Source organism: Agelaius phoeniceus, chromosome 15 (genome assembly GCF_051311805.1).
Source record: "Agelaius phoeniceus isolate bAgePho1 chromosome 15, bAgePho1.hap1, whole genome shotgun sequence".
Classification (NCBI taxonomy): domain Eukaryota; kingdom Metazoa; phylum Chordata; class Aves; order Passeriformes; family Icteridae; genus Agelaius; species Agelaius phoeniceus.
In genome coordinates this window covers 10,393,720-10,411,350 of record NC_135279.1, presented here as the reverse complement: position 1 = coordinate 10,411,350, position 17,631 = coordinate 10,393,720, and the positions used below count along the sequence as shown (strand labels likewise).

At 40.2% G+C, this 17,631-nt stretch overlaps 1 protein-coding gene across 5 annotated transcripts in view; it reads right to left on the bottom strand.

Annotated features, from left to right (window-relative positions):
- The window catches only part of FSTL4 (follistatin like 4), a 206,673-nt gene that overhangs the window by 18,324 nt on the left and 170,718 nt on the right, over window positions 1-17,631 (bottom strand). For all 5 annotated transcript variants that reach the window (XM_054642959.2, XM_054642960.2, XM_077186351.1 and 2 more), the window contains 2 exons: window positions 6,889-7,009; window positions 323-484 (listed from right to left, as the gene is read on the bottom strand). In XM_054642959.2, coding sequence (XP_054498934.2) covers window positions 323-484; window positions 6,889-7,009 — 283 coding nt within the window. The remainder of the gene's footprint in view (window positions 1-322; window positions 485-6,888; window positions 7,010-17,631) is intronic.

Below are 17,631 nucleotides of genomic sequence, written 5' to 3'. Positions count from 1 at the left end.
GACATGAACAAATAATTTAATGAATTTCTCTTCAAATAATTTAATGCATTTCTTTTCTCCTGTGCTGTACACAAGAAGCAAGGCAGTGAAGAAACAGGCAGGCTGTCTTTGAACAGAATGCAATTACCACTTACATCAATCAATAGTGTATTTCCCAGGAAATTCACAGGAGAAAGAGATAAAAAGAAAGAACGGGGGTTTTATAACACGATTTCCAACAACTGTGGCTTAGCAAAGTACAAGAACTTCTGGTTTAAAGTGCAAAATAATCCTCCTTAATCCCTGCCTACAATACTTTAATTAATCAAAATTCTGTTCTTACCGAGGAGCGATAGCTGTTTGGATAGTTTTGGCATGATATCAATGCCGTTCTTCAGCCAGGTAATTCGGGGATTAGGGATGCCTTCGGCGTGACATTTCAGGCTGGCTGACACGCCCGGCTCCTGCGCCTGCGTCTCGGGGTACACGCGGATCACCGGAGGCACTGCGGGGACCAAGGAAGCGGGGACTTGAGGAATTGGGGAACTGGGGACTTGAGGAACTGGGGACTTGAGGAATTGGGGACTTGAGGAACTGGGGAATTGGGGACTTGAGGAACTGGGGAATCGGGGACTTGAGGAATTGGGGACTTGAGGAATTGAGGAACTGGGGACTTGAGGAATTGGGGAACTGGGGACTTGAGGAACTGGGGACTTGGGGACTTGAGGAATTGGGGACTTGAGGAATTGAGGAACTGGGGACTTGAGGAGTTGGGGAATTGGGGACTTGAGGAATTGGGGACTTGAGGAGTTGGGGAATTGGGGACTTGAGGAATTGGTGACTTGAGGAATTGGGGACTTGAGGAATTGGGGACTTGGGGACTTGAGACCGCGCCGGGGCTGCAGAGCCACTGCTGTCCTGCAGAGCCATGAGGGGCTCTGAGCTGAGAGCCACGGAGATGAGCTTGGTCTGGCTGTCAGTGCAAGCTACAAGAATGATTTCTCTACAGCTTGACTTTGGGGGCAGAAAATAGAAAATAATACTTTTCCAAGCACTGGCATATGAGAGAAGCTGAGGATGCCCCATCTCTGGAAGTGTTCAAGGCCAGGCTGGATGGGGCTTGGAGCAACCTGGGACAGTGGAAGGTGTCCCTGCCCATGGCAGGGGGTTGGATTGAGATGATTGAGATGGTGTCTAAGATTCCTTCCATCCCAAACCAGTCTGTGATCCTATGATACTATAACAGAAAAGAGTAAACTAATATACCAATGCCAGGGAGCAACCTTGCAATTCAATTCTGTATTTAGACTTTTATTGAGTGACTAACTGAACAGTTGGATTAAAATCCAACGTGGGTACTCACATATTTAAAAATTAAAGTATAAACTTCAGATCTTCCCTGAATCTAGGAGGGAATTTGAGTTCTTGCCTATGAAAAATAACTTAATCTTCTGTATTTAATTATCCATCAGGAAGTGGACTGTGTATTCACTACTTCTTATTCTGAACAAATAAAGTGTTTATCAATTACTTCTTTTCACTGAGAGGTTTTTAAAACATGGCTTACCTTGTTCACAAAGGCACTCCTGAGCTATTTAATATACTCCTCTGGCAGAACTACTAATTATGTTACAATTTCAGAGATGTTCATTGATTTTCAATCATCTTTCCTTCACTGCTCAAACCAACAAGGCTTAATACCACCCATTAACTATTTCTTAACAATTTACTGACTGACTTAAAAAAAAATTGCAATATTGCAGCATCAGTGAAAGATACCAGTGAGAGATTTTTCCCTCTTTCATCTTGAGGGAAAAATAAAAGGAAATGTGAGGATGTCTCATTGTCTCATACCGTGGCTGATGGTATCTCTGTTTCACATGAAGCAGTCAACTTTTCTATCAGATTGGGAAATTTTGGGATTAATGATGTAGCTGCTGAAAGCTGTACAGTTTTGTAAAATCATGGCCAGAGTCCAATGTGGATCTGCCCAGCCTGGATGGGATGCTACTAGTAACATTTTTTGAATGAAATGATTGAGTAAGTGAGGTCCATTGAAGGCCAACATGATTTATTTGGACTCACAGCTGAAGAACAGTGTGCCTCCTACAAGTGCAGAGGAAAAAGATTTACAATATTCAAGGTCTGATTCTCAAATCCTGAAATCAACTGACTTGGCTGAGATCTCACATGGCCAAAGGCTCCAGAAAAATTTCACTCCAAGCCAAATGTCTTCTCACCTGCCAGCTCTCAGAGACACAGCCCATCCCAGTCATCACCTATTTAATGCTCTCAAACCCACTGTGGGTTGTTATTTCCTTAATATTGTTTGCTTTAGGCTTTCCTGCTCATCTGGGCAGCTGTGTCAGCACTTCCCAGGCTGGCCACAGCCATCAGCTCCCCAGAATCAGGGCACTACAAACAGACTGAAATTTCATCTCTCACATTTTCGCCTCACACCTTGATAGTCTACACATGAATAATCCACCTATTTTACCTGGAGGGCTGCAAACACAACAGATTTATATTGCCAAAGGTAGCTCACAGGTCCCAGACACTGAATCAATGCTCTGCATGAAAATTAACTTAAAATTATTGCAAGGTATCTTTTCAAGAGTGATTAATAAGGAAACTGTTTGTTTTCACCTACAAAGAGTATGTGTTTCACCTCCATTTCTGCTCTCTTTTCCTTTTCCTTCTGTTTTTAAACTTTTTATTTCTTCTCCCTTGTCTTACATAATTCACTGCACAGGCAAATTATTTCATGCAAATGCCTTGTGATAACAGCAAACTGCAGAATATATTTTTATTGTCCTTGCTACAAATTAATACATTCCAAGTAAGCACATTAAACTTGCAAAGATTTCAGTCCCAGACTTTGGGATATATGGATTACCTTTTGCTTTTTCCCTTGGTGAATATATATCATTACTAACCATTACTGTGTCTGCAGCTGAGGGCAATATAAAAATGCCATTATCTTAAGCAAAGCAGGAAGAAAGAGGCATTGAAACAAGCATGAGATTGGGTAGATTGCCTACCACTGCATACTGAGCAGCATCTCACTGGTGAGCAGACCAATTCATTACTATAAAACAGCTCAGGTGATAAAGCACACGATGAGCACAGATGGTGGCACCAAGGCCCAAAGACATCCATTGCTGCTGTAGGAGCTCTATACTCCAGGGTGTAGCAATAATTAACAGATTAATCATTTACTCGAGATGTTTTACATTTATGATTTGAAAGGAGCTTGCAGCATTTTATGTTTTCTCCTGAAAAGCCACATTAATGAAACATCCATGTTTGTAACGTCTCCCTTACTGGAAAATTTGTCCTATTGGACCCTTATAATTGGGTTGAGGATCAAATGGCTTTTTTTAAACTATTTTCAAGGAATAAAATATTCTGATTTATGCTGATGTTTTCCTGAGTGCAAAGACCAAGGAAAATGATGCCTTACACCCAGCAAATCTCCTACACTCTGTAAATCTCTTGATTTACCAAGAGACTTACCAATTTTCATAGTTGATTACTATTTTATGAGATTCTTTATCCTTGGGACCTCTTTTTTCCTTTTGAAAGTGCTAAATTGCTTCCTCCCAACAGTTAGTGTATACTGCACACATTTCCCAAGCAATATCCATACATGGGAGAGAGCAAAATTTTCCTCCTGTTCTTGGCTCCTCCTGATCAAAGATACCAGAATGCAAGATGAACTTTTCATTCTTAAACTGTTTAAACATTGCCTTTCAGCAATTTCTTTTCCTCCAAAGATCTTAAGGGCATGCTGCATAAATACACTGACTTAATTTTTACCAGTAACTGTGAATCCTAAGATTGAGAGCTCAACCAAATCTCTCCCATCAAACAGGCTGAATTTCACATGTGCTTCATGCTTCATGCCCAGATGTGAGCCAGCAGGTTGGGGTATTCACCTGGTGACCATCACATTTTCTGCCTAAGAGGATTCTCATCTCTGCTTGTCAAAATAAGCATCTGGACCTACCCATGTTATTTGGGATATCCTGAACCATCTGGCACAAAGAGAACATTGGATAGCATTCAGCAGCTGAGCAGTAGTAGAGCACCAGATCTCATAAACATTTAATGTTGTCAAAATTGGGCTGCAAACTTTCCATTTAAGCATTGTACTTCCCTATTTTCTATATTACCTAATCAATGTAAGAATCTAGCTTAATGTTCTAAAAAGAGGCAAAGAAAAAAATAAGTTAAAGAGCGTCTTTGTTGGATAAAATCAGAGGAGGAGAGCACATGTAACTAAGATCAGATTCTTTTGTGAGCTCACTGATGTGTCTTAGATGGAACAGTAAGACAGGGCCCAGGTGGTATGGAAAAGGACCAAAGGATGCTGGAAGAATCACTCCAGCTTTGAAAACACTGGATTAACTGAAAAACAGTCTAAAAGTGAGAACCAGCCTGTAGAGACACAGCAGGTTTGGGAAGGGTGGGGGATAAACCCTTTTACTTCTAGTTGGATCTTTCTATATTCTCTCCCAACAGACAAACTTGGGAGGTGTGAAAAGAAAAATTCTGATCATTTTAATAAAATAAAAAGCCCCCCAAGTTTTTGATGTTGAAAGTAGATCAGTGCTTCCCTAGAGGAGACAGGCAAGCAGATACACCCGAGTTCTGGCTGATTTGCTTCTGTCACATTCTCTTACCATTTTAGTCCAACACAAGAAAGCAACACAAACCCTTCCATGCTGAAGATGGAGTTTTTAGTTTGATACAGACAGACAGAGACAAGCCCCAGTGCTGAACAGAGCCCATCAACCACACTTAGATTCTCAGCATCTTCACTCAATTCAGCTCGGCTCAGTTTCTTCCCTCTACTCCTGTCAAGAAAAATTCCTCAATTTGTCCTTTAAGTTGCTAAAACTGAGGTTTCCCTGTGAAAGGCTCTGCCTTGGGAACCCTCTGATGCATTTGAAGGCAAGCAATGTTCTCCTGCCATCAGGGCTGTCACCCCTGCATCAGCTGCTGGAGGAAACTGTGACACAGGCAGAACAGCAGGGAATATACTGATGTAGGCAGCCACATCAAGAATTGCAAAACCCCAGCTTTGCAAAGCCTAATGGCTCACAAGGGAATATCAGATGCTGTGAGACAAAGATTTCTAGACCCTGCAGTGTTTTCTAGCAAGCCTGAGTTGATACCAGAATGCAAGTCTTTTTATTCTGTATTTAGTGACTATATAGCATATTAAAAAGCCCACACAGATAGTGTTTTTTGTATAACAGCATTATTCTTTTGGTAAGAAAGCCCCCATGCAGCTATGGTATGAAACTTGCACTTAAAAAGAAAATGTGATCTTTCAATAACAAGTTAAATCGAAGTGGCAAGCGTGAGTATGGAACAGATCACCCCCTCCCCACACTCCATCCAGCTTTCCTCTCATTCTGGTTTAAGTTTCAAAGCCTTTGGGCCTTCTATTCTCAGTGCTGATAAAGTCTACATTGTTGTCTGCCAACTAAACTCCATTCAGGCCTCATAATACATCACATAATAGACATGGGATTAAGTTGTTAGCTGGCTTTTCTTTCAACTGCCATTCATCAAACAAACAGCACTTTGAGGAAGGAAACCTATTTTCTCAGCTGCAGCATACACGACTTAGTTATCCACATTGCTGAGATTTACAGTTTACTTTCCCAAAAAGATGACAAATTATTATGTAGAGACATTAAGTCAGCTTTCATTCAGATCAACCAGATACTTTGTGCTCTCCTCCAGGTACTTGTGTGTGGGGGGGAAGCACTAAAACACATCCAGAAGACCTGAAGTCAAAACAAAAGCTCAAAACAAAACCACCATGGCTCTTCTTAAGATGCATAAGTATCCCTCTTTACTGTTTCTCCTCTCACTGCTGACCTCTGTGACCTGCTCTTACCAGCTGAAAGCTCTCCTTTGTGCAGGTCAACACACACCTAGAGAAAGGAATACTAGTTTTCCTTATAATATATATACCCTGTAATAAAGTTACTGAATTTTCCTTAAAAATAAAGACATTCATACCAGAGTGCATCCCATAGTGTACATCCCATTTCATACCAGAATGTACCCACAGTTAGTAATGGGCACCCCTGTCCCCTGTTCTGGAGACATTGCTGGGCACCATCAGCACAGGTGAAAAAGGGTTGGAAGCTGGAAAATGCTGTTGCTGCTGTGGAGGTGGATCCTCTGTGGGCTGGTCCCTTGATGAAATGCTGGCTTAATCTAATGCAATTTTAAACTAAATCCAACTGAGTGAGTTTGAGGTCAGGAGATAGATAGTGAGCACCTGAATATCGTTTCCACTAGGCACAAATGTAGTCCAGGGGATGGAGGTGCACGAGAATGCTGGAATTGTCTGATTCTCTCACCTGTAAAATGATTTGCCCTCAATTTGCAATCCAGTGAGCCAGTGTAAACAGCCCTCAGCAAACCAAGCTCAGTACAACCAGGTAATAGCCTGAATATATAGATGGGGGTTAGCTGCTTTTGAAAACACTGCTGTATTTATTTAAATATGCTGGGCTATTTCATGCAACAGAAATGATTTTCTGGAAGAAGAAATTATTGAGGCAACACTTCTGTTGACAAAAGTAGTAATTACTTTAAGAGATGCTTGGAAATGCTGCTCTTAACTCTATGAAAATGTCACTGACAGCTTGTTTAACAATGAAAATACCTCCTGAAGCCCAAGGTAATTATACACATCCCCCCTTGATACTTTTATTTTTGACTGCCTGTGTGACAGTGCCAGTGAGCAAACCCCAAGCTGCATCTGCTCTCATGCACAGATAATTTGGGCTGTGGCTTTACACATCTCTGTGTGAATGAGGTTAACACACCACTTTTCTCAGGGAATGTTTTCATGGAATGTCACATATGCCATTTACTAACCATTCACCTGAAGGATGTGGGTCTGATACAGCTCCTCATAGCCGTAGGCATGACAGGTGTAATTGCCCATGTGAATTGTTGTTACCTTGGTGATGTAGAGGGAATCATCTTCTCCAAAATCCTGAATGGAACAAAAGACAGGAAAGGTGCCTTATTATTTAGTAACAATATTTTAAGCACTACATGAATGGATACTACCTGTTCAGAGGTTTTGATAGCAATGCAGCCTGGGGACACAGCTTGAATTTTGAACAGTAGGCTATAAAGTTCATAAATCAACACACAGGGAGAAAATGAGCAGCGATTTAAGAGTAAGGTAAAGTGACTCATCTGAGAATATGAACTTTTGTGCTTGTTGCTAACAAGGTGCTTTTTGCACATAAAAAGATGGCCATTTCCAGCTGTTTAATTTATGGGGGAATTTAATATCTACCTGTTAACCTCAGATGCATAAGATGCTAACATTTGGGTGGGTTAAGGTTTCCTTTATCTGTGCTGGTTCTTAGAAAACGCACTGCAGCCTTGAGACCTGATGAAAAAGAACTGAAGCTCTTTGTTACTTATCTCAGACAATATCCTAGGCAGGAGACAAGGGAGAAGACAAAAAAGCCTTTTCTCAAACATACCTGTTTAGTTCTGTAACTGCTTAACAAGTAGCTTTCTTCCTCCCCTTCACCTTTCTAGACATGCTCTTGCATTGTTTCAGTTCTTGATTACAGATGGGAAGGATCTGAGTTATTAGACACATTTTGGCACTGGATTATGCTGTACAAGCACCCTGCTTAGGAATTTATTTAAATTCATTATTTATTTGTTAATTTCCATGTTTATTTACTGAATTATAGCTAAGAGAACCACAGCACTGATGGCTAAATGAAGCAGCTTCTCTTGTTACTCCACCAACCTTCAGAGACTCTGCAACTTCAGAGTGTTTGTGTTTCTATGCAAACTGAGGAGGACACATTTTAAAATAATTCATGAGCTGAAAGAAAGATTTTTTTGTAATCACCCTCACGTGTGAAGTACGCTAAATTGAACTCTTTGAGTAATTTCACTGCAATATTATGGGAAAATTCAGCTTTGGGTCAGGGTGGCACAAACCCAGTACAACAGGGTGAATGCTAGAGAGTGGTTCTGCTTATGAAAACACAAGGATTTGTTTTCAAAGCTCCAAAGTGCAGCTGGAAGCCAGCCTGCAGCCCAGTGTGTGCAGGGAAAGCCCTTCCAGGAGGCCCTGCCTGCTGCCACCCCCGTGTCTGGGACGTGCAGCAGTGTGTGCAGTGAGGAGGTGACAGCTCACTGCCTCCTCTGCATGGCAGAACCCACCAGGGGGACAGATTAAACAGGAACATCACTTTGATCTGCTGGCTCAGAGTCCAGAACCTGGGTCCTGATTTCTTTGTGCTGGAGGGAGGGAATCCACACACACAAGTTCTGATGCTGCTCCTTCCCTGCTGCACCCGTGGCAGCCCCAGCGCTGTAAGGAACCATCCACACCCACCTGCTGCTGCCCAGGACTCAGGGATCACAGGCTGGGGTTGTTTCATCAGCACATGGGCTGATTTCTAAACCCACACCTTCTGGGGCTCCTTACATCTCACATTTCCTGCCTGTTCAGGGTGCATGTGCTTTGCAGTTTGAACCTTCCTTTGCAGACACCACACTTTGAACAGTTTTTGAAGGAAGCTGTGATTCTGCAGCAGACGTGCAATGCCAGCTGGCAGCCTTCAAGAGAAGTACAAAACAGCCCATCTCCTGCAGTATGGACTGATCTGGCACTACTTCTGTCAGCTCAGGAACCTTCTCCAAAATCCTCTGTCTGGCATTAAGAAGCATCTTCATGCCTCACCTCTCAGTGGCAGGTCAGCACTGGCAGAGGGGAGAGAATCCTGAGAGCTTGCCTAGTTTTTAGACATGTTTTAAGGCAGGTTGAAAGTGAGCACTGAGAAATAAGGAGTTTACTGGCAGGACACAACCCTTCCCAAAGCACAAACCTTCACCTGAGAGGGCACAGACACACCCACAATCACAACCTGGTTCTGCTCCAAATGTATGAACAATTATAAAGAATCAGAGTAAATCCATAGATTATCTGAAATCCATTATCTATAATCAAAAGCATCTAAGATATTATTGTCACCTTGGTGTCAGGCATCTATGCTATGGGATAAGCTGGTTAAGTTTTCCAATACATTATTACAAACATCTACTCAAAAATCCCCATTTCAAGCATTTGTCTGTTTTTGGTCAGTTAGATCTTTCCTGATGGAAAGCAGAGATGCATGAGTGACTGCTAATGGAAAAGACACCAACCCTGTTCAAATGATACTTGCATGAGATACAGAAAATTCTTGCACTGGAGGAGACTTAATAACAGTTTGTGTATGTTAAAAGAAACTAAAATTGAGTTTAGATTAATAAAAGCAGGGTGGCTACTTTAATAGAATAATTTAGTTCAAGGAGTTGTGGAAAAACAGGACAATATAATCTTCTCTATTTAAGTATGTTACTTCCTTTAAAATATCACAGAAAAATATTCTGAATCTTGGTTTGTGCTCTGTAATTGTCTTTTTAAGGATGATCTTTTTTTTTTTCCCAGTGCATACAGATGTATTAATATAAGCAAAAAGCCATTGCACAACTAAACAGGTGCAACAATATTGTATTATTAACTTCCTTTCCACAAGTGTTTTTCTTGAAAAAAGAGGCTTATATTGGTAAAAGCACAGTTTGTGACTTTTAAAATCTCTTTTCTGACTTCTAGTGTTTAAAGAAAGTTATCAAAGATGATTTAGGTCAGCACCATATCACCATGTCACGGATAGAAGGGAATTATCAACCCTGTATTAGAACCTGCACACACAGAAAATTCATATATAACTACACAATTGTTAAGAATTAAAAGTGTTTAGGAGTGGGAAGGAGAAAATGATTGTGGCATTAAATGTTTAACACTGAACCTTTTGTTGCTGCAAAAAGCAGACTGAATTCTCTAACAAATTAATGACTTTCTGTGTTTATTGCAGCTCACGGTTTTCTCCCCGTGTTTCCCTGTGGATATAGTTAGTACATTAGGATTGCACTGTTACATTTTATATCTATGGATGCATTCTTATGCACAAGCACTTTCTTTGTGTATTTCATAAGGGTGTATTTGGAAGTGCTGTAAAAACCCAAGCCCTGGAGCATTAAGAAATGATGAGTCTTTGATTCCTTAATAGCCTCTAACTTCACATCCTGCAGCCAGGAGTGCTGTGTTGCAGTTGGAAGCTGTGAGATGTGTTTGGGATGTGTCCCCTATCCCCCTCCAGGCTGCAGTGCCCCTGGGAGCTCTGGGGAGCTGCTCACAGCCCCTGCCCTGTGCTAACAGGGTGTGAGTGAGCACTGACAGCTCCTGAGCTGCTGCTCTGGTTTGCTGACACATGGGGGGGGTGGGCAGAGGGAATGGGAATAATTCACCCTGGGAAAAAGCAGAAGAAATAATTTCACATATTTTGACTCAGTTCAGATGGCTTTTGCTTGTTAAGCCAGTTCTCCAAGTCACCACAAGCCTGAAAGCAGACACAGCAGAACAAAAACATCTATAAAACTAATGCAACATAATTCTTCTCTCCTCAAATCTATCCCAGCTTTAAAACAGTATTTTGAGGCTCTCAAGGAGGCTCAGCAAGTGCTGCACACCCCAGGGAGCTGTTACTGCCCTACCTGACCCCAGTAATGCCCCACAGTGAATTGAAAAGACATTTAAATGTATTATCCCATGAAGAAGAAGAGGCAATCAGTAGAAAGGCAAAACCAGCAAGTTCTGAGATATACTTTGGTTTTCCTCATTTACCATGGAAGGTGCATTATCATGGAATCATGGAAAGGTTTTGGTTGGAAGGGCCCTGTAAGCTCATATGGTCCAACCCCCTCTGCCACCTTTCACCAGACCAGGTTGCTCCAAGCCCCATCCAACCTGGCCTTGAACACTTCCTGGGATGGGCTGTCTCTGGAATGGATGTGGATGCTCAGGCATGGGGCATCTCACCATTTTCTTGTGAAGAGGAAGAAAGAGAAGTGATGAAACTAGAGGGAATACCCATCTAACTCCACAGAATCATAAGCCCTAAATCAAAGCAGCCAGATAAGGGCAGGGTGTTCATCACCTCTACCTTATGAATTTCATTATAAAGTAATTTTTCAAATAGAAATAATTCAGAAAGCTATGCTTATAATTTCTCATAATTGATAAAGTCATCTAGTGGCAGCTGATAAATTGACTTCTCTAGCAGTTTGTATCACCTTTTTTCTCCCTTTTTCAAATAAAAAGTTCTCTGTCCTTCATGAGCTCCTTTTGTGTCTTGCATTTACCCTTCAAACAAATGATTGATTACATGACCTCAGAATATGTTTTAACTTTTCAAGATTTAAAAAATGCATCACCCTGCATTTTACATTGATAACAGCTTGGTAATCTATAAAATATTAAAAAAAAAAAAAGTTTCTCTAAAAAATAACAGAGCAGATCCTAGAAAATGGATATATACCTTTTTTTGGTACAGTATTTCCTTTCCATCACTACTGATTACCCAAGGCATTGGTCTTTCCAAACACAAGATTTTTCATATTTATTTATCCCATTCCCATTCTAATGCATTCCCTGGTCATGCACTCTGCTGCAGTTCAGGGACACCGTGCTCAGAGATGTGTAAAACATTGCATATTACTTATAAATCTTGTTCACATTCTGTCTCAAGTGAATTCCAGCCCGTGATTGTAACAGCACAAATCTCCTGCTCTGACACCCAGGAAGGAGCTGGCAGAGAGGAGCCACATTAACCCTGGATGCTGAGCTGGCTGTGATGCCACAGGGTGCAGGGCTCTGCCACCCACCTTTTGCCTGTCTCTGATGTTCATTTCTAACATGCCTTAGGGTTGTTCCAACATTTTAAACCCTTTAATTTTTTGTCAAAGTTTCTTGGTTTTCAGGAAGCTTGAAGAGGAGTGAGCATAGATGCTTATTATTTTTTAGGTTAATTTCCAGTTGCTTGAGAAAAAAACCCCAAACTTGACTTCAAACCATAAACAGGAAGAAGAAGCAGTAAAGTCAATCCCACTGACATGAAGGCAGAGAGTCCCCACATTGCCAGCTCTCAGGGAGGGCACACTGGCACCACTCACCCCCAGGATGGCACTACAGGTTACACCCTCCCTTGCTCAAGCCATTTACACCCACACAGTGATTTTCAATCCATGCAAGTCAGATACTGAATGCTCCTAATAAATACTGGGCAGGAGGAAAGCCCTAAAGACAGTCAATACCCTCCCACCATGATGGTTTCAAGTGTTCATAGCAGAAATAATGGCAGAGGGAATGAAGTTCCCTGAGTGGTTCTCCTCTCAGGAGATTTGCTTTCCTAATACTATTATTACTCCTCCTCCTCCTCCTACTAATTCACTCCATTTTAACCCCTTCCATTCCAGCCCCTTCCCAAGCCCAGGGAAGCTGGAGACCTTCTCCACATGGTTTCAGTGCTACTGACAACACCAGTCCTGGCAAAGGGGCTTGCTGGTGTCACCAGTTTTCCACCAAAACCCCAGAATGGTTTGAGTTGGAAGGGACTTAAAGCTCATCTTGCCCAAGCCCTGCCATGGGCAGGGACACCTTCTATTAGACCAAGCTGCTCCAAGCCCCATCCAACCTGGCCCTGAACACTTCCAGATGAAGAAAAACACCATCCTGATCTCAGAGTCACCAGCAAAGCAACCAGCATTAACTAGTTCAAGCTAAAAAAGCTTGTCTGATCCTCAGTGTCCTAGAAATCTCTCTCTGATAATGTTTACAGGATTTTAAAACAAAATGTACCCAAGCATTTAATGAGATTATTATTATGCAAAATCTACAACAATGGCTATCACTTTGGAAATGATTTCTCCTTACTAATGAAATGCCTCTGATCTTTTTTACAATAGATTTATGAGTGATTCATGTAAAAATGATAAAAACTAAATTAATCATGGGTCCTTAAATCACTTTCTTTGATGCTTTTAATAATTCATTTCTAGAGACAAGCTGAAAACTTATGCTTCATTAATATTATTTGTTCTTGGTTTTACACATCACTTTGGTCATTTATATGGAGAGAAATTCAGCCTTAAGCAAATGCTAGAATACTGCTGCAAACACAGCCTGATGGGGCATTAATTTATCTTTTCTTGTTTTTCTGCTCAAAGAATTTAACACAACATGCTGCGGAGTCAAATTTTTTTTTGCCTTGAAAATATGGACATGAACTTCCTAGATAGTTGTGTAATTATAATAAAACAAAAAAATGGGTGAGTTTTATATCCTGAGAAACTCAGAGAAAACATTACAAGGAAAATGAATAGTAGGTACATTCCTCTAAAAATGCAAGTGGATACAATTTCTGTAATCTTCATTATGACAAAATGTGAGACTATATATTCAGAATATACTGTCAGTAGTAATTTTGCACTTAGCCTCTATTTTAGAGCCTGTAAATGCATTAAGAAGCTCTAAGAAATTTCATAAAATTTGATTTGAAAGAAAAAACTTGGTTGTAAATATCCAACTTTTTGTAACTTGCTCCCATCACTGCAGGATCTAGGATGGCCCAGGGTTTGATCATTTTAATGGCCCAAATTCTACATTAAAAGCATCAACAGGAATACACTGTCTTCATACAGACTATTTTAATGAGAAAACTAATCCCAGTGACTTGCACTTTAAAGACTGGCTGTTTGCTTTGGGTTTCAAATCTTATACCTGGGAAAGGGACATTTTCATGAGCATGCATGAAATGTGTCCCAAGACAGGTGGGCACAGCTCTTGTAGGGGCCATGAGATGCACATGGAGGTGATTTCCCAGGAATCCAGGGGAAATCCAGCAGTCAAGGCTGTGGTCTGGAGCTCTGTGCTTGTCCCTGGGTGGGATGTTTGGAGAGAGCAAGGCTGTGCCATCCTACCTGACACAGCAGAAATTAAGAACTCTGTATTTACACAATTTATATTGTGTAAATATAAATATATAAACTCCATTTTTGAACTAATGACTCAACACCAATGTGAGTTAAAGTGTACAGATAAAACTGAAATGAGTAATTAAAGACACTAATGAGTTTAGGCTATAGCCACCTGCATTACACTTGGTAATTCACCAAATTCTTATCTACTTCTTCACCATATTTGTTTCCTTATGGTAATCTTATTTTTCACCATGCTTCTGAAGGAGCAACTTATATTTATAAATTATATCAATTTACACATGTTTCTCTGGAGATAATGTCAAATCATGTGAAACAATACCCTATAAATACTATATGCATTTGACTCCATGAGGAGTTTATTTTATTCTCAAATTGAGGAATGCTTTCATAATCACATACTTGAGAAAACATATCACTTGTTCCTAGGAGGCAAAAGTATATTATTTTGAATGATGACACATTTTAACCACTTCACTTTTGTAGTCAGAAATCAATTTATAGCTATAACAAATTTATCAGTTTCAGCTACATTATAGTTATTTTCTGCATGAGAAAAGTTGATGTGACTTTATTAAAGTGGAACTGCAAAGGGGCTTCTAATGGATAAATAATATGGATGGGTAATTTATGGAGAAATAATATTTTTATGCTAAAAGCAATCTTAAATGTTTGCAAGAGAAACTGTTTAATTACATGTACCATTAGGATGGCTCTTTTGCAATAGCTATGTGACAACTCATAAACAGAGCTCCTATAGACAGGACATGACAAATTGTTATTAGTTGCTTATGAAAGCTTCTGATTAGGAGAGCAATGAAAAATTATAAATATTTTGTTGCCAATCAAGATATCACATAAAAGTGATTTAACTAATGCAGTTAAACAAGGAGGCTTTATAGTCCTTTTCAATCTTTCAGTTCTGTGCAAATTTAGGCTTATCGAGGTTTTTGTTGACTGTCTTAGTCCCTCCCAGTATTTCTCTGGAATACAGGTCACCTTCTCAGATCACATTTGTCATGAATCTGGAGAGAATAAAGCAACAAAGGACACTTCAGCAAAGCCTTTCCTCTGCTGCTCTCACACCTGGTTGGCAGGATTCTGTTTTTTTCAGACTTGAACTTCTAATTTCATTTGATTTCTAGAATTAGCATTTAGAAGAGAAAGAGTTTAATTGAAATATAATACCAGGACTTTTCCAAGTATGTGACTATCCTGTAGGTCTGTGATTAGCAATGTGCCAAGAGCAGGGAGGATTTTCTTGAAGTTAAAAAGGTACAATTAATCTCCTGTTGCACTTCCAATTAGCCAAATTGCCAACCTTATTGTGAAAAGCAGAAATGCAATTGAGTTTCTGCTTGAGGCGTACTAAAGGAAAACTGGAGTAATTTAATTAACTACCTTCAAGTACATTAAGAAGCACACTGCCTTTACTTTCTGCTGTCAGGGCCTTTAAATAGATTATTGTTTAATGTGAGTTTGTGTACCCACATAAGGCTGAAGCTTTGAACTGTCTGCTGCCACCCCCTGACCTGAGCTGTTTGGTGTTTAGGAAAAGACCAAGATGAATAGAGGGACGGAGCACCTCTGCTATAAGGGAAGGCTGAGAGAATTGGGATTCTTCAGCCTGGAAAATAGAAGGATTAAGGGTGACCTAATTGGGTCCTTCCACTACCTGAAGGGAACCTACAAGAAAGGTGGAGAGGGACATTTAAACAAGGGCATGTAGTGACAGGAGAATGGGGAATGGATTAAAAGAGAGTAGGATTAGATTAGATATTAGGAAAAAAATCCTACCTGTGAGGGTGGTGAGGCCTGACACATGTTCCCCATAAAAGCTGCAGATACCCCATTCCTGGAAGTGTCCAAAGCCAGGCTGGATGAAGATTTTGCAACCTGGTCTAGAGGAAAGTGTCCCTGCCCATGGCAAGGGGGGTTGGAATGAGATGAGCTTTGAAGCCCCTTCTAACCCAAATCATTCTGTGGTTCTATGATAAATAAAAGGCTGCATTCAGCAGCTGAAGGACCCTCCCTGCTGCCACCAATTGCTTCAGACATGCAGGTGCCCATCCTCAGTAGCCAGAGAGTAGACATGCCTGAGCTCAAGCATCCTACATAACAGCCACCGGGAAAGAGGGAAAATAAAAAATGGCCAAATTGTGCCTCCTCAAGCAATCAGACCAGAATACAGACAGCAGTGTATATGCAGAACATAAAATATTTACAGAGTCTAATTAAAGATGAAAAAGTTGTGGAGGTGTTCATTAGACTAGAAAGGTTGATGTTCACTAGTAGAAGGTGTTCTATGACAAGGTGATAGAGGTCATAAACCTGTATGTGACACATTAAAATTGAGGCACAAATCTTGTTTTTTCTCCTTGTAACAACCTCAGAGTGCTCTTCTGGTATAGTTTCTCAGTGATGTACTAGTTGAAACAGATCAAAAACTGATGGGTTTTTTCTGTATTACACTCCGTGGGAATGTAATCATTCAGGAATCAGTCAGCTCATGTGCAAGGATGTAACTCTGCCTCTTAACATAGGATCACCAATGAGAAACAGAATTACTTATAAGCAAATCAGAAATCCACTTGGGGCGGTGCTGAATGATGTGAGGAACTGGCATTTCAGTCTGTAAACATATTCAACATTCTGTTTAAAACAGTAGGAGTTGCAAATGAACCCCCAGAGCCAAGTGCCATCAGTCCTTCAATAATGTGTTTCTACTCAGGTTCTTGAACTGTCATTTTGTGTCCAGTTCACACAGAAACTTTAATTCTTTAAGATGTCATCATAATCAAAATTTCATAAATGTCAACTAAATAAATGAAATTTTCATTATTTTTGGCCAACAAATCCTAAGACCACTCTTTAGCCTTCAGAGGCTCTGCCACATTTCTATGTCAAGCTCAAAGCAGTGACAAGAAATACAAAAAAATTTAAGAAGATAATACTTGCTGTGATGAAAATAAAAAGATGTTTAGATGGTTTTAATTACTAAGTTTGTGCACACAGTAATTGCCTATACATGGTGCACATGATTTTCCTGCTAAGGAAGAGTCAACAAATAAAGCACTGAGATTCTGTGTGTATTTCTGTCCCATGTGCTGTAATTTTCACATTTTACTGCAGAAGAATAAACCAAAGATTTTTCCCATTTCAGCAATCCTGGATACACAACAATTTAGGGAGCTATAGTATTGACTGTAACAACTCTGAATTGAGTGGTTATCAAATTAACAAGAACGGAACAAAAATATAAATCAACTCTTGCTGCAGTGTAATTAAAATAAAACCTGATTTACCATATACTTTAATGAAAAGAGAAATGAAATACAGACCATATTTTTTGTACACTACTTTCCACTCTCTCTGTAATTAAATGTTATTAAATAAATGAGTAAGTTTGTACCATCATTCAGGTATTGTCTTTACTACCAACTATGACTCAGAGATCAGACCAGCACTGTGAATTAAAAGAGATTCATCTTCCTTCCTGTGAGGGCATTGCCACACCCTGCTGAATAATCCCATTTTTAAACTGCTTGGTAGAAATAACAGCCAAGGAATGAGAAAAGAGAATTGACTCAAAGGCAAGAGAAACAGGAGGATCAGAGATAAAAACAGATTATTTGGTTTAAAGAGAGGAGAGACCCATAGCCACCGCACAAATGTTTTGTTTCATCCTCTTGATAAACCTGTTTGATTGTACTGGGAAAGATACCCCTGAGGAGTGAGTGGTCTGTAGAGCTGTTT